The sequence below is a fragment of the Durotheca rogersii genome (genome assembly GCF_024521655.1).
Source record: "Durotheca rogersii strain YMJ 92031201 chromosome Unknown GGS23scaffold_11, whole genome shotgun sequence".
In the NCBI taxonomy this organism is placed as follows: Eukaryota; Fungi; Ascomycota; class Sordariomycetes; order Xylariales; family Xylariaceae; genus Durotheca; species Durotheca rogersii.
The window spans coordinates 325,152-346,362 of NW_026251242.1; the positions used below are offsets into that span (position 1 = coordinate 325,152).

The window sequence follows — 21,211 nt, forward strand, 5'->3', positions numbered from 1 at the left end:
CTCACAGCAACTCCAAGTAATTTCCAGCACGTCGTCGTTCCCCTTAGGCCTCATGTATTCGTCCATGAAGTGAATTCGTGTGGATAGGGCAAATGCAAGTCGACAGCAAGTCGAGCTGTTTGGAGCGGTCAAGTTGATAGATTATGTAATCAGCTTGAGCGAAGTCCCGCTTTCGGCTACTACCTCCTTAGGTAAGTCTACTCATAAGGCGGGGTCCAAGGGAGGGGCATTTGTGGCGCGGGCTTCCAGCGCTATGTTGTGGCTGTAGCTGGCTTACCGCACCCGAAGCTCTCTGTTTCGTTCATTTTTTCGTTCCTCACCTCCCGGCTTATCAGTCTTATCGGGGTGAAGCTTCCCGAATCTGGGCGATCTTTCTAGGTCCTGCATCATGACTAAATCCTCCAAGCATTAGGATAGTGGCGCCTTGAAGGGGTTTTATTAAAATACGGCGTGCCTAGATTCTATTCCACAACATCGATTCCAAAAAAACAGAGCACGGAGCGAGAGCAGGTTTCCACTAGCACTCATAGACACCCATAGTGTGCACATCCATCCGTTAGCTTCATTACCCGGCTCTTGTCGTCACCGACGAGGTAACCACATAAGTAGCAGTTGCAGCATAAAATAAGATCGCCATGGACAAGAACCTCAACGAGCTCCTCAGGTGGGGCATCGAGCACTCGACGCCCTCCGACTCGGCGGCGGCGCCGCAGCACAACTCGTCGCTCAACGCGGCTGCGCTCGCCTCCATCATGGGCGCGCCCTCGGACGCCGAGCTGATGCGCGCGAGCATGGTCGCCATCACCTCGGCCGACGCCGACGTCTCGCTCGAGGCGCGCCTGATCGCCTTCGACAACCTCGAGCAGCTCGTCGAGTCGCTCGACAACGCGAACCTGCTCGCGACACTCGGCCTCTGGTCCCCGCTGCTCGCCCTCCTCGCCCACGCCGAGCCTGACCTCCGCCGCATGGCCGCGTGGTGCGTCGGCACCGCCGTACAGAACAACTCCCCCTGCCAGGAGCGCCTCGTCGCCCTCGGTGGCGTCGAACGCCTCGTCCGCATGTCCCTCGGCGAGCGCCTGCCCGCCGAGGAGCCTGCGGCCGACACCGCGGGCGGCGCCAATGGCGACACCAAGGACGAGGGGGGGCAGCGAGAGGAGGAGGAGGCTAAAGACGTGCGCCGCAAGGCCGTCTACGCCTTGAGCTCCGCGGTGCGAAACTACCAGCCTGCCCTCGATGTCGCCGCAAGAGAGCTGCGGAAGCGCGGCGAACACGTGCAGGACGGCATCGACGCCGCCGATATGGATGCTGTGGATGAGCTAATAAACGGTCTAAAGCAGAGAGCCGTGGCCGCGTAGCTCCTAAAACTAGTCTGACGACGGGTTTTACGAGGCGAGCTCAAGAGGGGAACTAGAGTAACCGTGGCATTGTCGGCGTTCAACGGCGGGTACACTTGGGCAATGATTCCTTTTTATATATGAAAAAAAAGGGGGGGGGGGTGGAGAGAGGTGGAAGGTGGGAATTGTCGTCTCCTATTGTGTCAAGAATCCGCATCTCGGCAGCAAAGTATGCCTTGTGACAAGGCGGAGGAAGATAAAAAGGCACTATCTCATCTTATAGATGGATTTGTTTTCTTTTGGGGTTATCATCGTACAGCTGTGTTTTACAACCGTCTATGGCGCCGTCCCTCCACATGGAAGCCGCGCGCGCGATGCCATCAACATCTTACACCGCGTACAAACCAGCCGGGAGCAGCCGCACGTCTCGCTACCCGCCTAGTCCACCAGCTTGCCGTGGAAGGGGATTCCCAGGGCCATACAGAGCAGCCTGGCGTGCCTGTCGGATTTGGCCGTGGTCTCGAGCACGAAACGGCAGCCGGAGATCATCTTCGACGGGTATAACTAGACGTACACACGCGCATAAGTCAGGAGACATATTTCGCCTTTGCTGCCTAAACGTTTCCGTGGTCAGGTGCTTACAGAATAGTTGGCCTCGATTTCTGGGAAGTACATCATGTCTTGCGGGGTGAACCCCCAACCGATGTTACCGGTGCTGTCGCCCGAGGTGCCTAGATTATCGTTACCGGGATTAGTCGTCTTCTTCTTCTTCGTCCACCTCTTCTCGGACCCGCCGCTCGATACGAACCTTGGATGCCACTCCAGTCCTTGATCTTGGGGAATACTAGGTGGACGAGCTTGTCGACGAACTCGTAGGCCAGATCCCCGCGGACCGAGACCTTGATGCCGGTCCGGTCGCCCTCGGTAATAGACCATTGAGCAACACTGTGCCTGATCGTCGTGATGGACGGACGGACGCCCGTGATCGTCTGCAGCACCGACCTTCCGACGATGAGGTGGTCTGGGTTGTGCTTCGCCAAGGGCGCGTATATGGCTAGATGCACCGCCTTGATCTTCGGGATGTTTCTCCAAGTGATGCTCTTTTCGAGCGGGAAAAGGACGTCGCTACCCCGTGGTCCGCGCTTCGGCCGGTTTTTCATGTAGGGCGACGAATCGTCCCATTCGCGCAGTCGTATCCTTTCGGGTTTTGGGGGTGTCCCCGGGGGGACGTGCTGGTAGGCGAGCGTCATGATATCGGAGGCCAAAGTCGATTGGTAGGTCTCCTTGAGTCGGGGAAGGTTGAAGGGCCCAGGCACAAAATTTCGGGCGACGGGATCTGAAGACGGCGGCGGTTGAACAGGGTGAAAAGGTCCTCGATAGAACTTTGGAGGATGGTATCGGTATCTATGCACGCACGCGAGGTTTTCTGTTAATAAATATCCTCTCCTTCCCAGTCTCGGCTAGAGCTCCACCCTACCTCTCGGGGGGGAGCTCGAATTTTCTGCGGCTTGCTCTCTTTCGCGGATCGACGACCTTGGCGTGCTCCCTTACTACGATCGGCGACTCCAAGCTGGAATCCTGCTCGATGTCGGGTATCACTGGCGCAGTCGGGGAGGTAGAGGCGGCGGCGGCGGTGGTGGATGCGCATCTCTGTAGACTCGCCGGACAGGGCTGCCAGCGCGACGGAGGGCCGAGAAGCTGGCGGCCAGCGCGAGGCATCCCCCGCAGCGTCGCCATTGTACAACGGCGAGCCAACGCGAGGGGTCGTGGGCGCAAGAGCTGACTGTCGCGGGTTGCTTCTTGGTCAATCAACCCACGTCGTCGCAAAGCTCAGGTGGTGCACATGCGCAACTCGATGGAAATTTCATCCAACACCTACTACGTACATACCTATACCCGGCCCGCCTCCATGGCAGTGGGGAAATGGCCCTAACGGAACATATCGGCAAAACGAATGTCCGATAGCCAGGACACACACATACCTACCTGGTATTACCTGGAAGCCCACTGGTCAGGTGCCTGTAAGGGTAACTGTAAGGGTAACTGGTCGGTATGTCGGCCTTGACGAGTTAGCGGCTGCCGCCTCTATTTTTAGGTAGTACGGCCAACCCCACGTTCCCCGTAGAACAGGTCTGATCTAACCTCGGTACCTAAAGTAACAGAATCGGACTCACTCGCCTGTATATGTAAGTGCTGCCTAGTAGGCTGAATGTTCCTCGTATAGATTTCAGTGATGCCCATTGCCCTTGGTAGGCACCCAAGGCACGGAAACGGCCGACCAGCACCATTCCTTTCTTAGGCAGTGGGAGAGCTCTATTGACATTGGAACCAGCGCGGACAACGTTTAGAAATACAAGCAGGTAGCATTACATACTTATAATTGATCTACCTACCTACCATACGGAGAGATAAAGGTCTATCGACACTATGTCCAGGGCCGTTTCTATCCTTAAAAATAATTACTATCTACTAAAGGCATATTTATAATTATATTAACATAAATAAAATTTAAATTATGATATAATTACTATATAAATAATATACTTATATAAAAATTTCTTCAAAAACTAAATTAATTATTTAAATTTATATTAAAATTAAATTACTCTATTAGAATAAATATAATATTAAAATTAAAAATCAATTAAAAGTAAATATTAGATATTTTCTTTATTATAATTATATTATATTTTATAAATACATTTATTAATACTATATTATCATATATTATAATAATACTGTATTAGTATTATAAATATATTATCGATACTACCTCCCCCCTCCCCTCTATTTCTCTTCTCTCCTTCTATAGCGCCTTAGCTACTAACCTAGGTTTTGGCTCAATACCTGTAGCCTCTGTAGGTACCTTTCAATGCAGAGTAGGCCTGTCTGCTTTGCGAATCCTACCACATTTGTAGGTAGAAATTTACTACCCCCAAGCTCTGATGCCATTACATGCATGTATATACCTATTACCGACTACGTAAACGGGGGCCTGGTTCTGTTGCCTTTCGCCGATTGAGCATGATCTTCCCTCTGCGTTACGCCCGAGTTTACGTATTGCGGGTTAATGCTACTGTACTGTAATACTGTACCACGTACGCAGACTGAGACTGACTTAGGTGTACTCCCCAACCTTAGGTACCTAAACCTGCCTAAAATGCCTAGTAGGTAGGTACCTCCTAAGGACATTACGTCCTTTTTTAACCCACTGTATGGGGACGTTAGGCACTTTAGACGCCTACGGAGAATCTAAGTACCTACACCCCCTAGTCGCGGATGCAACAGGTGCCGCTGTGACATATTATACCTATATAATAGATGTAATACCTACCTACTTACCTACCTACCTACCTACATAAAAGCCGTCCTTGTGGCTTATGAGGAACAGAAAAAGAACAAGCGGCATTCTTGTACATCTGGCTGCCGACGTCGAATAACTTCCGTAACGCAAGTCTCCTCCTTCTTCATTCAGGCTGCAGCACATACGGCTTAGAGGAATATATCCGTTACTCGTCCCTTCCTTCTCGTCGCACGCTCCTGAAAGCAAGAAAGCGAGCGCTGAGAAGGCAACTGCTTCCCGCGGCTTCCCGCGGCTTCCCACCTCGACTCCGTCCCCATCATCACCGCGACCAGAAAGAGCGCCTCTTCCCAAGTTTCAACTTGCTCTCTTGGCCGAGGCACCTACTTTAGTACCCAGCTACCGCTGTCACCTCTTAACATCCTCCCTCCCCAATCCTCCTCCTCCTCTTCCTCCTCCTCTCTCACCGTTTCTCTTTCTACATCTCACTCCTCTTTTTAATCGTCTGGTTTTTTTGCTCCTCCTAACCCGGCCCTGTTCTGGAGAGTCGCGCGACGAAACCGGTACGATCTATCCGTTAAATCATGCAAGATCTCCTTCCATACCACCATCTCCAGCCTTAGCATCCAAGCTGCTGCAACCTCGGAGCCTCCTTTCCCCGTAGGGTCCCTCCGTCAACCCGCCTTCTTCCTGCAGGTACCGCAGGAGAGGTGTTCGTTCGTTTCTCGCTCTCTCGCCCTCTTCAACCCTTTCGCGACCGGCCGTATAGAGTGGTGTTCGACCCGTCATCGTCGATTCGAATATGAACCGAGGGTCGTTGGGCGGTGGTAAATAATAAACTGTTGACAGCGTGTCGCCTCTTCAGCCTCCCTTGCCCTGAACCGCCCGCAGACCGACCTCCCCCCTCGGGGTGACATGATGCGAGACGAACGGAACCCCACCATGAATCCTAGAAAGTTCCTCGGCCGCCGCGAGAAGAATGGCGATCACCGTCGCGGTCGATCCTCCGATCCCGCCCACAAGGTACATGAATAGAATAGCTTCACTATGCAGCCATCTGTCGGCGTCCAATTTGCTCTCGCTGACTCCTATTCCTCCTACTAGCACCGACCTCTATCCTCTGAATTGTTTCTTTCCCTGTTCAAATCCGATCCCACGAAGCAATCTCTGAACAGTGTTGCGACGGAGCAAGAAAAGGAGGCCGCCAAGGTTCGTCGTTACATTTTGTTTGCACTCCGAGTGACCTAGCCGTTGACCGCATGTGCCTGGATAGATCGAAGACGTACGACGACGAGTTTCCGAGCTAGACTTTCCCGTCCTGAGCGACGACCAGATTCGCTATTCCCTCGAAGCTGGTTATTCTTCTGGCGATGTCGACAAAGCTATCGAGCTGCTAATGTTGCAGCACAAGGCCCTCACTGGCAAGATCGTCAGTTACAATCCGGCTGTCCACATGCTCGGCGCCGAGAATAGAGGGAACGTAACCTGTTACCTCGACTCTCTCCTCTTCGCCATGTTTGCCAAGCTCGAATCTTTCGAATGCATGCTCAAGAATGACTCGATGGACGAGCCGCAGAAGCGGCTGGCTGCGCTGCTACGGCTTTGGATCAATATGCTGAGGAGTGGGAAGCTGATCGAAACGAACATGGTGCGAAGTCTCCCTCGGCCCTGGAGGGCGATGGTGGAACTAACCACGAGCAGACCGAGAAAATCCAAGACGCATTGGCTGCGTGCGGTTGGAAGGAGGCGCAGTTGCTAGAACAGCAGGACACATCAGAAGCCTTCGCCTTCATCACAGAAACTCTCCAGCTTCCCCTCCTTCCTCTGCAGGTTGACCTATTCCACCAAGGCAAAAATGACGATGCGGACCACAAGGTTGTCTACGAAAGGCTGCTGAATCTCGCAGTACCGTCTGATACCGACGGCAAGGGAATAAGGCTAGAGGATTGCTTAGAGGAATACTTTAATTCCCAGGTTGACGTTCTGAGGGACAGTCTAGACGAAAAGAAAGCTGAAGAGCGAGCTAAGAAGTCGCCGTCGACGCCGAAAGCGCCTGACCCTCCAAGCACAGCAAGGAATACCATTCGGATCGTTACCGATGACCAATACGACCCTTCTACGCCCTCTCCGCACGATGATTCACATCTAGAGCGAAGAGGGAGGGTATCCATCAACGCCCACGCCTCCACCATGCCACCAACCCCCGAAACAGAATCCTCGGGATCCCAATTAGCGTTGCGACGCCATCGAAGTCGGACGGAAAGCATAATCCAGCGAGTCGTGCTTGAGGAGCAGGGTAAATCTTCCGAGTCTGACACCGCAACCTTATTCGATAGAACCATGAGGACGGCGTCCGTGGTCACAGCCGTGACGATACCCGCCTGGCAATTCTTTAAGCTGATACGTATGACGGATCCTCACATATTCGCCGCTGTAACTTCGGGACTAACTTTGATTCTAGCTTGGCATTCGCCCGCGGGTAAAGAGCCGGAAAGCGACCTCGAGGTCGCACGGCACTTCAACCAACGTCCCGTTGTCGGTATCTGCTTGAAGAGGTACATGATGGATGAGAGGGGCATCATGAAGCGCCAGAACACATACATCGACATCCCAGACAGCATGCGGCTGCCTCATTTCATAATGGACGAGAGGCATGTAGAAGCTAACGGGCTGGCCGCTGATTACAAACTTGTACTTCAGTCTGTGGTTTGTCATCGAGGGGATTCGTTGCACTCCGGACATTATATATCGTTCTGCCGCATAGCCCCAAAGCTGCTTACTGATAATCGCAGACACGATAGCGACCCCCCTCCGGATTATGAAGAGGCTCAGTGGGTTAAGTTCGACGACCTCGCGACGGAGAACAGGGTAGCGCCGGTCGACGACATTAAACAATCGCTGAAAGACGAGATGCCCTATCTGCTATTCTATCAGATCGTCCCCATTGTGGACGTAGCGGATAGCTCAACGGAGGGCACCGACGCAGAACCGCCGTCATATAACGACGCTGCCTTGAATTTGACAAACTCGGAGACTTCGGCCGCGCAAAGCCAGGATAGACTCGTGGTGTCCCGTCAGCCTAGTAGCTACTTTGAAGGGACGGGTGCTCAGCCATCGTCCAGCGGCAGCGTGCGATTCTCGGCCGAGTTGGAGCAACTACCGCGTCGTAGTTTCGCCGACGAAGATGGATTCCTTACTGTATCTCGCCGAGGCAGTATCCCCAGTGACTTAAATATGACAAGTTCAGGGTTGTTAGCATTGGACGGGCCTTCGCCAGCTGTCACGCCGGGCGAAGAACCTACTACGGCGCAGAGGTTTAGCCGTGCGGCTGCGAGGTTCCGAGGCGGTAACAAGAGCCGACCACAAAGCCAAGCCGGTGAAGGCCGGATAAGCCTGACGGTGGCAAGAATAGGGGGTTTGATGAAACCGAGCAAGGAACCACTTAAAGACTCGGCGGCAACGGACACCGACGATGACTTCGAGCTTATTAACGCGAGTGAGCAGAGGGAGACGGATCTGGATACAGCTCCCGCTCAGAAGAGGGGCAAATCGGGCACACGATTTGATAAAGGGAAAGGAAAGGATAAGAAAGCCAATGTACCTGATAGGGAATGCATTGGTAAGTATCGCCTATGCCCGTTTCATCTTGCCCGTCCAGCCTGGGAGTCACCGCTACAATCTCCAAGAACCACGTATACTAACTTGGTATCACAGTGCAGTAGTACTTTTATTTCTGCCCACAGATGGGGCAGGTCTAATTGTTTTGATAAACGAGATACCCGGCAGGCGTTTGGCGATACTGAACTTTTGTCAAGTTCCACCAGGAACCAAGGAGAAAAAGAAGACACGGCAACGACAGTGACATGTTCCGTTTGTGGACGTACGCATACCTTTTCATACAGGTTAGGGGATAGAAACAAAAGGACTTGGGATGCTCAAGACCGGTTTGCATTAGTATGGTGCTATGGGAAGGGAAAGAGAAGTTTCATCTGATCATAGACAGAAGCGGGGGGGGGCCATCGATTCGACAGCCACCAGTGGCTTGCTTTAATGCATAAGAAAAATCGGCGGGCGTCCTGGAGCAAAAACGATATTAATATGATCTTCTTTCCGGCTGATCGATTTTTTCAGTTGATGGACTTTCTACATGCTCTTTATATGTGTGCGACAATGTGGAAGACGGAAGCTCATAATCTAATAAGCCATCTAATGCTATCCATCTATCCGTGAGCAATGCCCGCCCATACAACCCGGCGTCGTGGAGCCGCAGATAACAATGTGAGTCCGCCATGGTTTCGTTAAGCGAATTTGTAGGTAAGGGTCTATCTAGATAGGACGTTAATCTTCGTCTGTGATCTTGTCCCTGACGGCCTCGGCTGCCGTGTTGATCACCTTCTCGGGCGGCTTCTCGATAACGATCGAAGGCGCTACAGATGCCGACAGGCCGCCTCCGGGAAGTGGGGTTGGGGTTTCGGAAGCACTATCCGGAACCGGGATTCGGATGTCTTCCGGCGATCCAGGGACCGTCCTGGGATCTAGGCCTGGGATATGAATTCGCTTAGCCTCATTCTGGTATGCGCCTGGGATGACCTCGATGATCTCGTTGCGCGGGAACTTGAGGTTGGGAATGTCCATGGTGCTGCAGTGCATAAGATAGGCGTATAGCACACGTAGCACGCTCTCGTGAGCGATGATTAATAAGTCGTTCTGCTCACGTTCAAGCTCCAAGATTATGGGCTCTAGTCGCACAGCGACGTCATGATAAGACTCAGCCCGGGGGTACCGATGATGGTAAGGATCGTGTTCGTGCTTTTCAACCTCCTCTGGGTAGAGGCGGCGGATGGCTCGCTCGCTCAATCTTTCGCAGACACCCGGGTTGATCTCGGCCATCTGACTGCGCTGACGAACTTTGTATCCTAATTCTTTGAATACGTCTGCCGTTTGCAGCGTGCGCATGCGTGTCGAGCACCACACCGTAAGTGAACGCAATGGCGTTTCCGGACCGCCCTCAGTAACTTGTGATGCTTGTTCCTGCTCACGATGCTTGATCACTGTTTCGGTCATAACCTTGGCATACTTGAGCCCCTCTTCAGACAGCGGCGCATCGGCTTTATAGCTTTCTTCTTCTATTGCAGTGCCGGGCCGGACGAAGAATGTCGCTCGCGATTGAACATGGCTATTCGTTAGGTAGAAGACGATCCGGTGCGAGAGGTAGTTGAAGGATACGTTATTGTAGAAGAACGTCTCGCCTGCGTTGATCATCTTGATATAGTTTAGTTCTTTCTCATTCATTGTCTCGAAAGTAGGTATTTTGGTCTCTATCCGCTTCAGGTAGAGCCTCGCAGCTTCGTCGGGATCCATGTTGGCAAACTAAAGCTATATGTCAGTGGCCTTGAGTTACGGAGAAGAGATACAATGTCCTCCAGGCACCCTACATCAGGAGAGCCAATTTTGACATTACGCGCATTTTCCCGGAGTAGCGGTTCATTATCAACATATGACTCTAGAAACAAGGTCTGCAGGGTAGTTAGCGATGGGCCTAGATCATCGGTGGGTTTCCAACAGCAATATCCTACCTGGACGTCGTGCTTCGCAAACTCTTTGGCTAGCGAACGACGACCACTCGCAGTAGGATTTACCGCATCATATATTGCTACTTGGCCGTTCTCGTGGTTGAGCCAGCCGTAGATATCTTCTCGGCACTTCTTTAGGATCTTCTGGCGCAGTACAATAGAGGCCGGAGAGGCGTTAGGATAGAAGTAATCCTCGGGTACGTGGCCGCCTTGGCCAACGGTGGCACGACGATAATCTCCAAGGTGGAAAATCCGTGTTTTGACCCCCAGCCTAAAACATGTAAGACGGTATTCGCGGTGTTAGTGTGCCTAGCATACCATTGTAGATACCGAGCTAACGAGACAGCAATATGACTAGAGGAGCCGTCAGCGAGCGGTTTGAATGCAAGAGAGCTGGTCGGAACTGACGTTTTGCCCCGAGCGGGGAGTCCCACCATAACGATGGCGATACGGCCGGAGTGGAAGAGTCTCCCCGACATGGTGCTGTACAGTTGGGCCGGTGCCATATCGCCATCTTCCGGAACATCGTGTATGCCGTCGATGAAGGTACTGCTCTTGCGCCGATACCTGGGAGCGTTCGCGGCGATATCCGCAGTCCTAGGAGAATCAGTGTCAGATCCACCTCGATAATGGACGATATTGCCTAGGTGGATTTGCCGCTGCATTCTTACGAAAGGGAACACTTTGAAAGGGACAAAGAGAAGGCAGCAGCAGCGGTGTGTTGGTGATATAGATGATAAAGGTAACAAGGACTAAATCTTGCGCTACCCAAGGGCCCGCCAAATTCGCATTCGAAGCCGCTAGGCCGTAGATATCACGGCGGAGCTGAGGAGTTACATATTCCACCCAGTGAGAAGGATGATTTGGCAGCAAGTTGGTGCATACTTTGCGTCGTGCCTCTAGCACTAAAGTCGCTGTCTGGTCTCTCCCAGAAGGGAGGCCGAAGAGAAGGAGGGATCTCATTAAGCAAGGACGTGGCACTCACAGTAACGTATCCATCGTGGGAGCGACTCGCGGGGAGGGAGGGGAAGTCCTTCCTTTCTCTTCAGTTGTCTAAGTGGTCAGGAACGGTCACGGCAGCCCGTAGTGTTGGCGAAGGCGCAGCAGTCCGTGTGGTATAAGTCAAGCCTCCGGCCACAGAGGGAGGGAGAGAGTTTGTAAGGAGCAGTCTGGTTGGGAACTGTTCAGTGTTATGGGATGGAAGCTCCCTAGGCCTATGTACATACCTAGCTAGTCAGACGAGACTGCGTCGCTGGGCGAGATGACACGGCTACGCCGAAGTAAGGCGACAGCAGAGAGAAGCTATGCTCAAAAGCTGACTGAATAGCGCAACCGCCCGGTAATAGGACGGGATAGTAAGAGGAGGCGACCTTCGACACTAATAATACAGCAACTGGAGAGACAGCAACAGCGGGTTCGAGCGAATGAAGAGAAGGATGCCAGCAGCGGCTCGAGGCGGTTATAATCGCGTGACAAGGTCGGCCATCTAAAGGCTGCAACACTGGTACATCGGCCGGTTCTGTCATCAAGGTACGGGTTGGGGAATCCCGAGTGCTTTTTACATGAGGGTGATGTCGTCGATGGCTTTGATGGAGTCTTTGCTAGATGCTCTAGAGAGGAAAGGCGAAGGGTTGTCGCTACGCAATCGACACCGACCCATCCAGGCCTTAGGTAGTTAGGAGAGTACTAGGACGGGTTCGCCAAGATCTGATGTATGAGTAGGATGGGGAGTGCGATGATAGGAGGGCCAGGGAGAGAGGCGATGACCAGGATGGAGGGGGAAGAGAGCAATTGGAACCTCGGGAGGACCCAAGGTGGGGTACGTACCTCTGGCAAGGCAGGGCAAGGCAGGGCAAGGCAGGGCAAGGCAGGGCAAGGCAGCATTACCTAAGGCAAGGCAGGCAAGGCAAAGCAAGGTTACTTGCATGCCTCCATATATGCATAACCCCATACCCAAGACGGGCACCCGCACAAATGGCAGAATAATTATTCCGGGCGGTGAAAGTCCGGTGGGGCTGGAACCTCTCAAAGGAAACTAGGTAAGGTAAGGATGAACGAGTAGGAGCCTGTGGCTGCAGGCAGGTTATCTCACTGCCGCAAACCCCCCCCAAAGATTATCACAATTGACCTTTTTTTTTCCCTCCCTCGCCCGCTCCCCGTCGAGACAGCTGAATTCACGATACCCTCGACTTGGGCCCAACATCGCGTTGAGAGCCCGCACATCTCGGAGGCTCTCTACGTAGCATTCGTCACGCGACCTCATCCACAAACCTTGGGAAAGATTTGCCGCGAACAACGGGAGGGGATATTGGCGTACCTCTTGAATCGCTACTGCTGTGCATCGCCGAGGCCTCTTGCTGCCTTGCCTTGCCTCGCCTTCTCCCTCACCTCCCGGCCATGGCCTTCCATTCCGGGTCGCAGGCGTCTGGGTCGTCGCTCTTTGGCCTCCTCGCGGAAAACCCCATAGCCAATGCCGTCTCCGACGCCTACAGGTCCTTCTCGGACCGGCGAGGCAAGCTCGGCTTGTCGAATCCTGGCTCCATCGAGACAATCGCAAAGGAGGTCCAGCGCGAGGTTTCGGTCACCAATTATATGCACACCGGCCTGAGAGCCGACCTCACCAAGGCCGTTAGCCTGTCCCCGTTGTTCCAGGTCTCGCACCAGTTTGCCATGGGCGAACACATGAAGCCCTATGCCTTCGCCGGTCTCTTCGGCACGAACAAGGTTGGTTCGCGACAAGATCGCCCACGCCCCTCCGCTCCTCGTTTGGCTCGCGGTAAGCTGACATGCATGTTCCCGCACCGCTCCAGGTTTTCCTCCAAGGGAACATGGACAATGAGGGCATGCTATCAACGCGATTCAACTATCGGTGGAACCCCTCGCTCGTTACCAAGACCCAATTCCAGATAGGATCTCAGGACATGGCCTCGATTGAGCACGAGTACACCGGCGGGGACTTTACATCCTCTCTCAAGATGCTGAATCCTTCCTATCTCGAAGGCGGCCTGACGGGCATCTTCATCCTTAGCCATCTGCAATCCGTTACCCGCAAACTTTCCCTTGGCATCGAAGCCGTATGGCAACGCGCCGCGCTCAACCAACCCCCAGAGTCCACCCTCGCGTACTGCGCCAAGTACAAGTCGGACGATTGGATTGCGACGGCGCAGCTGCATGCTCAGGGCGCCTTGAACGCTACGTACTGGCGGCGCTTGTCGGAGAAGGTGCAGGCTGGCGTCGACATGACCCTGATGACATCTCCCAGTCCCGCTGCCATGATGGGGGGTTCTATGCGGAGGGAGGGCCTTACGTATGTTGGTGTTAAGTACGACTTTCGCATGTCGACGTTCCGAGCACAGGTCGACTCGGGTGGTAAGCTATCTTGCGTGTTGGAGAAGCGGGTTGCCCCACCAGTCACCATGTCGTTCTGCGCTGACGTGGACCACTTTACTGTGAGTTCGGCTCTCGGTCCCTAGGACGAGGGCTAGCCTTCCTTACTAACTCGTTACTAGCAAGCTGCCAAGGTTGGATTTGGAATCTCTATCGAGGCTGGCGGCGAGGAGCTGCAAGAGCAACAGGATGCTCTTGGCGGGCCCCAGGCATCTCCTAATATCCCCTTCTGAGTCGCCATCTCCGACATATTTGGATGACTCTTTACATAGAAGCTCCCCGCTCCCGCCATCGTACGCCTAATATACAACAACCCTGCCACTCGGTCATGGGCATTCTACCTGTCCGCTGGGAGCACCGGCGCGCTGGCAACCTCGTGCGATATCAGTTATTCTACCGCCTTGTTCTTACCAAGCCCATCCCCCACATAGGGGTGTGTGTGTGTGTGACATGGGCATTTCTCAGGCGGTTGGGGTCTGCAGACATCAATCATCATGGCTATAGACTTTATGATCATGCTCGTCATTCGCCGCTCGGCGAGTGTCGGCCTCGGGCTCGGGCGAGATGCCGAGCTCTGCCTCCTTTTAAAGAGCTTCTGGTGGAAACGGGCGAAAACGTGTATAGTAGGGATTGGACGACCACTAGAGAGGTGTCGGGACACCATGACATACGGACACACGACGGGGTCGGTGGTGGCCCGTGGTGTGACCGTCGACAAAATCCTCCGGAATGTATCACGAAGCATGTAATTATACCTGGCTGCTTAATACGGGCAACCTCGAAGTGTAGAAAAAAATATATCACGGCCACCTACAAGCATCTCCTCAAGTGCAAGAAAGTGAAAACACGTAGAACCCTCCCCCTCAAAAAAGAAACACACACGGTCAGATAAGGGACAAAGAGTCTTATGACCTCGGCGGTCCGTATATGAGCACTTAAGAGCTGGCAAAGTTCCATTCTGAGCAGGCTGGCATCACTAGCGGGAATTCAGACAATGGATGGGTCCCCACAAGATAGTATCGACTGCATTTCCACGATCGGCGACTCTCCCAACGCACCTCACACACCTGGCCGGAGACGACAGTTGGCAAAACGCGATTTGGCTAGGTGTTGACGAGAGTGGTTTAGGGGATACCTAAGGTAGGGGGAATAGGTGTAGCTATAGATAGGTAGAGCCATACATGCTACAGTATACTACCTAGGTAGGTAGGTGACGTTTGGCGATACAGAGAGGATCCGAAATGATGTCAAAAACGAAGACGGACGATAAGATAGGATAGCTCTTATCGATAGTGACAGGACCCCTGGCGTGATGGATGGATACCTGTAGGTACCGGTACGTGGGAGGTACATGGAATCGGTACGTGGCCTCACAACTCCGCCTTACTTGTTGAAAGAGGTCCATAAACTCTCACCATCACCCGAGTTGTCGCGACAGTCAATTGCCAATGCGAAATCTAGCGACCAACCCATAGGCGACACCGCTCCTGTCTATTCTGGGGCCACATTGACTTGCGCGCGACTGGCGAATTTCCCCCAGGACTCAGGCGTTGCTCGCCGTCTCGCCCGCCATGTACAACTCTCTGACCCGGATACAAAATGTATTCGGCTTCTTCACCACCGTCGCCTTCACCATCGCCGCCCTCATCGCTGCCTCTGACCTGATCGCCCCCCGAACCCCCAGCGCCTCCATAACCCCGACCAACATCCAGGTGTAAGCAGGCCATCCTCCCCTCCCTTCTTCCCCCCCCCCCCCCCCCCCCCCGGCTGTCTTCTTCCGGAACCCGTCCGACATGTCTGCTGGTGCTGCGGATGTGCGGAGAGCCTTGCTAACGCGTTCCACGACCGGGAGGGGCACAGAGTCAAGGGCCGGCCGCACTACTACAGCACGAAGAAGGAGGAGTATGCCATCATAAAGTTCTCGCTGGACGCCGACCTGTCGTCACTCTTCACCTGGAACACGAAGCAGCTCTTCGTCTACGTCACGGCCGAGTGGCCCGCCGACGGCGCCGGCGCCAACCAGACCAACAAGGCCGTCATCTGGGACACCATCATCACTAGCCCGAGCGCTGACCACCTCAGCAATCTCGGCCCCGTCGCCCTCAAGAAGCTGCGCCGCAGCGCCGCCGGGAAGAGCATAGACCCAAGCCGGTACGCTTACTTCCTCCCTGCCCTGCCCTGCCCTCTTTCCCTCTCCCCTTCCCCTACGGCGAGACGAGAAGACCGGATCCGCTAACGTCGGATCAAAAATCCTGGTCTGCGTGCGCAGAGGCAAGCTCTCGCTCAAGAACCAGAAGCCCAAGTACCAGATCACGCACCCGTCGGGCCACATCGCCGAGGTCGCCAACGTCACGCTGCGCGTGCACTACAACGTCCAGCCGTGGGTCGGCGTGCTGACCTGGAACCAGGAGGTCGCCGACCTCGGCCGCTGGAAGCGGCTCGACGGCGGCGCTAGCGACGCCTTCGCGCTCCCTGCCGTCAAGGGTGCCAAGAAGGCCGAGGGAGCCGAGCCGGAGCAGGTCGCTGCCGGCAAGAAGAAGAAGAAGGGGGGCAAACCCGCGTGAGGAGGACGGCGGGGGGGGGTGGGAGAGCGCGAGGGGGGAGAAAGGTTGGAAACGAGAGAAAGAGGAGGGCGAGATGGACGGCGGCAGGACACGAGAGCGCCGCGTCGAGGCTACGTCGAGGTCCAGGGCGGTTCGATGGTAGAAGGGCGGCGGCTACGGCATCTATCTCATTGATACGGCGCTACTGCGAACGGCCAGTGCATCGGGGAGAGCGGCGGCGCCTACCTGCCTGCCTACCTAGCCTACCCTCCCATTTCTGAGGCGAAGTTACATGCCTCTTCACCTTGTCGCCTGGCATTGCTGCGTGTAATGTAAGATCCCTAGGGTCTGGCCCAGGCAGGATTCCAAGGGGAATATAAGCCATACGGCGTCCCCCCCAATCCAACCCCAACCCCAGATCATTGCTCCCGCTTGTGAATGCGTCGCGAAACGATACGCCATACCACCCGCCCCAACTGGTGGTCTTTCCGTTGTGATTCGTAAGGTGGATAGGCGTGTTGGAACCCGTGATAAGACTACTTCGCATACACGGAATGCCGTGCCGCCGATATATCGCTATATGCCAGCTTATGCACATCCTCATGTCCTACCATCATCCCTCGGCCTTTTCTGCCGCCATCGAGGTAATGTACGTACGCAGGATAAATATTTGGAGGGCTAGCAGAGTTCGTGTGAGACATGACATTACGTGCATGCGCCTCAACGGTCCTGACTAAAGCAAGGTCCAGGTCCCGTAGACGCGATTCCCCCTTAATTCCGCTCTCGCCTTCGCCTTCTCTCTTATATGTGTCTGTCAACCCCTGGGTATATTGATTCGCGAAATGAAGCTCGAGCACACACCGCCGACGCCGTTTCCATGCATCCTATGCCCACATAGAAACATATCTACACGCCCATCATAAGTATGTATACACTTCGTACTCCGCCGGAATGAATTAACTCCGTTTTCCTTCCGCCCCCTTTTATCTTAAGCCTATCCCCAACACTTTGGCCGCGAGCCTTGACCGCGACATCTAGTCTGAAATATCGACGACAACGTGCGCTTCAATCCCTTCGCGCAGTTTCGCCGAAGCCATCTTGTCACCAGGCTGCCGGCCCGCGAAGGGACTTGCTATTGGTGCCCCTCCCGGATCTTGCTTTCCATGCTTACTATCTGGTCCATCAAGACTTTCGCGAGGCTTTATGGGGCTTACAGCCACCTCCAATGACGAGTTGACTCGCTCGGAATCGCAACTACTGGGAAGATTCATCTGCTTATGTTCTGGGGAGTCCTCGACGACCATGGGCTTTGTAGGTGAAGAGCCGCACGTAGAACTGGGCAGTAGAGGAATAAACTCCTCGGTCTCAACTTCCTTGGAATCGTCAACGCTAGTAATGGGAGGGCTGCCTTTTGTACGTGTGCTCTCCGTAGCCGGGGACTGAGGAAAGAAACCAGGAACATGATGCTCCCCTTCAGGGTCCGACGGCGGCCTAGATTCCGGATGAGCCGTTTGAGAGACAGGCAACTCTGTGGTGGGCGTGTCTACGGCTTCCACTGTGGCAGCAACTTCTTCCTTGATGAGTTCGGAAGCTTGCTGCTGGATGACTTGATCCCCCGTCGGCGTTGCGTCTTTCGGAGAGGGCGACCGCTTATTTACTTTATTCTTATCCGCCTTGGCGAGAGCGGCCTTGCGTTTCGCTTCCATGCGGGAGTCTTCTCGTTCTTGCTGTTCCTTCTGCAACTGAAAAAGCAAATCCCTGATGTCGTTTCTAAGCTGCGATGGCCGGAGGTCCCAATCAATGCGGTCATCGTGTTGGAGGAGACTCCGCACAAACGCGTCAGGGGCCTTAAGGAACTCTTGAATATATCCTAAGAGGAATAGACCACAGTCGCAGTGATTTGTTTGCTCAGGGACAGGCTTGGCAGTCATACCTAGGGACCCGAGCTTCGGTATTGCGATACCCTTCTTATCCTCGAGCTCCGCAACCAAGTACTGTTTCAGGATATTGCAAGCCGGCGAATGTGACAATCCCAACGAGTCGAGCGTGATAATCCTTGGTTGATTTACGTTGTACTTCCGAGGGGGTATACTGTGTCTCTTCGTTGTCTTCTTTCGCGGAGGGGTGTCGTTCAGCAGCGAAATCCGTCCTACATCAGCCTTACAATCGCTTGATTCTCTGATTACTTCGTCTGTCTTCCGCCGGCTGTCCTGACCCCTGGCTATTGGCTGCTTAGTCTCACTGTCTCGAGGTTCTGGGCTGTTAATTGACATACGGCTCAAGTTGTTGATCACATCGTTCTGTGTTGTAGTGGTCGTCGCAGCCTCCGCCACCACGGGCCCCGCCCTCCCACTACGCAGAGAGAGGGGGGAGGCGTCTCCAGAGTCGGCTATGCCGTCTTCGATGGTGATCGTGTCCTTGAAGTGGGTACCATCTATTGTTTCCTCTCCCCCGTCCGAAGAGGGGAGTAATCTTGGTGTATTGTAGATAATCGCAACATACCAGTGAGAGAACTCGTTGATAGGGACGATGATGTAGTCTTTGGTGAAGAGATCGACCTTAGAGGTCCAAGCCTTGACACTGTCGTAGTTAATACCCTGGTTCGCCCTCGCCGACTTGAGCTTCTCATAGAAAAACGTATTTTGGAAATAAATCCTCTGGGCAAGGTCCGGCCGGTCCTCCTCCAAGGAATGCTGGAGATACCGCAGATAAAAGACAATCAGATTATCATTTAAGAATTGGCCCTCGTCCAATCGCGGGATGTCGTCCTTGTCGACGATAGCTCGATTCTTGCCATGGGGAGGGAAGACGACAGAATTGCGCCAGCGCTTCTCCCAGCCTTTATTATTAACCGACCAACATTCGTAGGAGGAGAGATCGGAATCCGAAGGAGAGCTTTCCAGTGCAAACGTGGCACGAGTCGTATGCGATAGTCGCGGCAGCTTGCGGCGCCGAGACTCATCTAGCACAACCGCCCCGTCCGAACTCGGTAGAGACGTCGAAAGAGGCTTCATTAAATCCTTGGCCTTGGCCTCGCGGACTTGGTTACGCGGCCGGCCCGCAAATTCTGCCTGTTCAGCACGAGCTGCCGCATTGTGCTTGATAAGCTTCACGTCATCCCCTGGCTCGGTTGAGTACATGTTACTGTTCCTAATGGTGGTGTTCTTGCTCGCTTCCTGCATCAGGTGTGAGAGTTGTTGCTGGAGGCTGTCTCTGCGAGTACGTTAGTTACCTCACCATATAGACTAGTGGGTGGGCTTACTGAGAAGCGTCTTCCTCGAAACGTAGCGAAGGCACGCCTTCTCTGGACAATCTTGCCCACTCCATGAAGCGGTCCAGCTCCTCGTGAGAATGGAACTCGAGTATGAGCTTTTGGAGAGCACCCTTAGAGGCATCCACGGATCGTTGTATCTTAACTACACGACAGTTCGGGCTTGATGAAAATTCGACACGCAGTACTTTCTGGAGGTTGACCAGAAGGTATTCGCATTGTTCCATAGCTTTGCCGTTGGTGTCTGTCGGATGGAGGATATGGCTTACTGTCTGCAGCTTTAAATAGCATGCGCCTAGTTCACCAGCCTTTTCCGCCTCGTAGCCGCAACGACCCGAGACGGCCCGTAGAACGCGAAGCCCGGAACCAATGATTTTCCTGGCTGCATCCATATGCATGTTCGGCACGTCAACGATTCTAGGGGGGCCTTGAGGTCTAGGATGAGATAGAGGCGATAATTTTGGTCGTTTAATATCCGCCTTCTTAGATAAGCTTGGCGAGGGGGTAACGATCCGCCTAGTTGGCACTTTTTCTAGCATGTCTTGCTCATCCAGGGCCAGCTCATCCGGACTAGAGTCCTCAGGCTTGTGGATGCCCCTGCTCGCCCCTGCATCATCACGGGGTGCATCCAGTCTCCTGGAGCGACTCCCCATCTTCGTGGTGTATTGCTGGTTCTCTCTGTTCTGCAGCCTATGGGGAGCCGTCGCACCTTTGAGACTCTTAACTTCAACGTCCCCATCGCCATCCCCACCAATTTCATGTTCGGCGTCGATAGGGACCGTGTTGTCCTGCCATGGTCGTGTCACTTGAGAGTCGAGTGCCTTACGGCGAGATTTTTTGGGGGGGGGACCTCTCATAGTTCTTTCTACATCTCGATACTCCTGAATGGTTGCCTGCGTGCTAACAGTGTCAGATGAGTGCGACTTCACCCTATGTTGGGAATCGCTCTGGCTTCCGAAAGAACGTTTGCGATTCATGGGCTTGTCGCTAGTCTCACGGGAGGCAAAGTGGCAGGTAGCAGTCTTGGGTCCTTCAATCTTTTGCCGCTTCGCAGGCGGCGAGCTGGATCGGGGGCGCAGAGGTGACGGCCGCTGCGGTCCTAGCGGGTTTTGGCCGTGCCTGTTCAGGTTATTCATGGGCACAACCGCACCCAGAGAGCCGACATGTCCCTTCTTCTGCCTCAGAGGTTAGAACGCTAGCCCAAGGAGTGTATGTGCCAGGGATATTTACAGCATAGTTGGCCATGTTGAGAGCGCCTACCACGAACCGTTGGATGGCCTGCTTGGTACACGGAAGGGTAACCGTCGGTCAGGACGTTCGAGCACGGGCGATTGCGGAAAGAGTGATAGGTGAGGTTGGATCTTCGCAGGGTGTGTGCCTGGATGTACAGTTAGTAACGATTAGTGGGGGATAGTATCGGCTTCCCAGAGCCTACCAGTCGACATGCTTGGCCTTACGTTCCCGTCTTTGCAGCATAGAGGTATACCAACAAGCTCCGTCCCGGTCCCCTGCGCATGCGCGTCGCTTTGTCGTGCGGTGGTCGGCAAACGAATATGCAGAGAGAGGGTTGCTATAAAGCAGAATTGCGAGTCAGTGGGAAAGAGACGAGGCGAGACAAGGCGCAGAGGGAGGAGGAATCAAAGAGAGGGGGAGAGGGGAACAGAAACAGAAATAGAGACAGAGACGGAGGGAGAAAGGGCGATTTTGAAAGATTTCTAAAAAGGAATGAGGTGAGCAATCGTCAGATACCTCTTTTTCGTCTCTGCTTGAGGCAGGTGACAAAATGACAGCATAAATCCGGT

General features: G+C 53.9%; 8 protein-coding genes across 8 annotated transcripts; 5 read left to right on the top strand and 3 right to left on the bottom strand.

Annotated features, from left to right (window-relative positions):
- The first annotated feature begins 162 nt into the window (after positions 1-162).
- On the top strand, positions 163-1,514 carry GGS23DRAFT_65398 (Fes1-domain-containing protein). Its single transcript, XM_051521174.1, has 3 exons — positions 163-191; positions 407-555; positions 610-1,514. The coding sequence occupies exon 3, from the start codon at positions 636-638 to the stop codon at positions 1,353-1,355; it is 720 nt and encodes a 239-aa protein (XP_051371470.1). The 5' UTR covers positions 163-191; positions 407-555; positions 610-635; the 3' UTR covers positions 1,356-1,514.
- GGS23DRAFT_609828 (54S ribosomal protein L7) lies at positions 1,461-3,071 on the bottom strand (the record flags this gene model as incomplete). Its single annotated transcript, XM_051520296.1, has 4 exons — positions 1,461-1,898; positions 1,977-2,065; positions 2,143-2,738; positions 2,812-3,071. 4 exons carry the CDS (start codon positions 3,069-3,071, stop codon positions 1,773-1,775), a joined length of 1,071 nt encoding a protein of 356 aa, XP_051371471.1. The 3' UTR covers positions 1,461-1,772.
- Positions 3,072-5,039: 1,968 nt separating this feature from the next.
- On the top strand, positions 5,040-8,521 carry GGS23DRAFT_65491 (cysteine proteinase). The gene is made up of 7 exons (XM_051521175.1): positions 5,040-5,198; positions 5,501-5,658; positions 5,740-5,844; positions 5,909-6,283; positions 6,337-7,039; positions 7,097-8,254; positions 8,350-8,521. Exons 2-7 carry the CDS (start codon positions 5,551-5,553, stop codon positions 8,355-8,357), a joined length of 2,457 nt encoding a protein of 818 aa, XP_051371472.1. The 5' UTR covers positions 5,040-5,198; positions 5,501-5,550; the 3' UTR covers positions 8,358-8,521.
- Positions 8,522-8,800: 279 nt separating this feature from the next.
- Positions 8,801-11,130, bottom strand: GGS23DRAFT_65510 (bifunctional 6-phosphofructo-2-kinase/fructose-2,6-bisphosphate 2-phosphatase). The gene is made up of 5 exons (XM_051521176.1): positions 10,617-11,130; positions 10,527-10,562; positions 10,212-10,479; positions 10,071-10,151; positions 8,801-10,005 (listed from the first exon to the last, which is right to left on the bottom strand). Exons 1-5 carry the CDS (start codon positions 10,871-10,873, stop codon positions 8,974-8,976), a joined length of 1,674 nt encoding a protein of 557 aa, XP_051371473.1. The 5' UTR covers positions 10,874-11,130; the 3' UTR covers positions 8,801-8,973.
- Positions 11,131-12,243: 1,113 nt separating this feature from the next.
- On the top strand, positions 12,244-14,408 carry GGS23DRAFT_569328 (eukaryotic porin-domain-containing protein). The gene is made up of 3 exons (XM_051516444.1): positions 12,244-12,932; positions 13,019-13,657; positions 13,718-14,408. Exons 1-3 carry the CDS (start codon positions 12,606-12,608, stop codon positions 13,826-13,828), a joined length of 1,077 nt encoding a protein of 358 aa, XP_051371474.1. The 5' UTR covers positions 12,244-12,605; the 3' UTR covers positions 13,829-14,408.
- GGS23DRAFT_569329 (uncharacterized protein) lies at positions 13,635-14,408 on the top strand (the record flags this gene model as incomplete). The annotated part of the gene is made up of 1 exon (XM_051516445.1): positions 13,635-14,408. A coding segment is annotated over exon 1 (555 nt), but the record flags the coding sequence as incomplete, so codon positions are not given.
- Positions 14,409-14,960: 552 nt separating this feature from the next.
- GGS23DRAFT_569331 (signal peptidase 22 kDa subunit) lies at positions 14,961-16,164 on the top strand. Its single transcript, XM_051516446.1, has 3 exons — positions 14,961-15,309; positions 15,456-15,746; positions 15,865-16,164. The coding sequence occupies exons 1-3, from the start codon at positions 15,167-15,169 to the stop codon at positions 16,157-16,159; spliced, it is 729 nt and encodes a 242-aa protein (XP_051371476.1). The 5' UTR covers positions 14,961-15,166; the 3' UTR covers positions 16,160-16,164.
- A 1,008-nt stretch (positions 16,165-17,172) lies between these two features.
- Positions 17,173-20,654, bottom strand: GGS23DRAFT_597088 (cysteine proteinase; the record flags this gene model as incomplete). The annotated part of the gene is made up of 4 exons (XM_051518567.1): positions 17,173-19,351; positions 19,401-20,197; positions 20,279-20,584; positions 20,640-20,654. The coding sequence occupies 4 exons, from the start codon at positions 20,652-20,654 to the stop codon at positions 17,173-17,175; spliced, it is 3,297 nt and encodes a 1,098-aa protein (XP_051371477.1).
- Between the last annotated feature and the right edge of the window lie 557 nt (positions 20,655-21,211).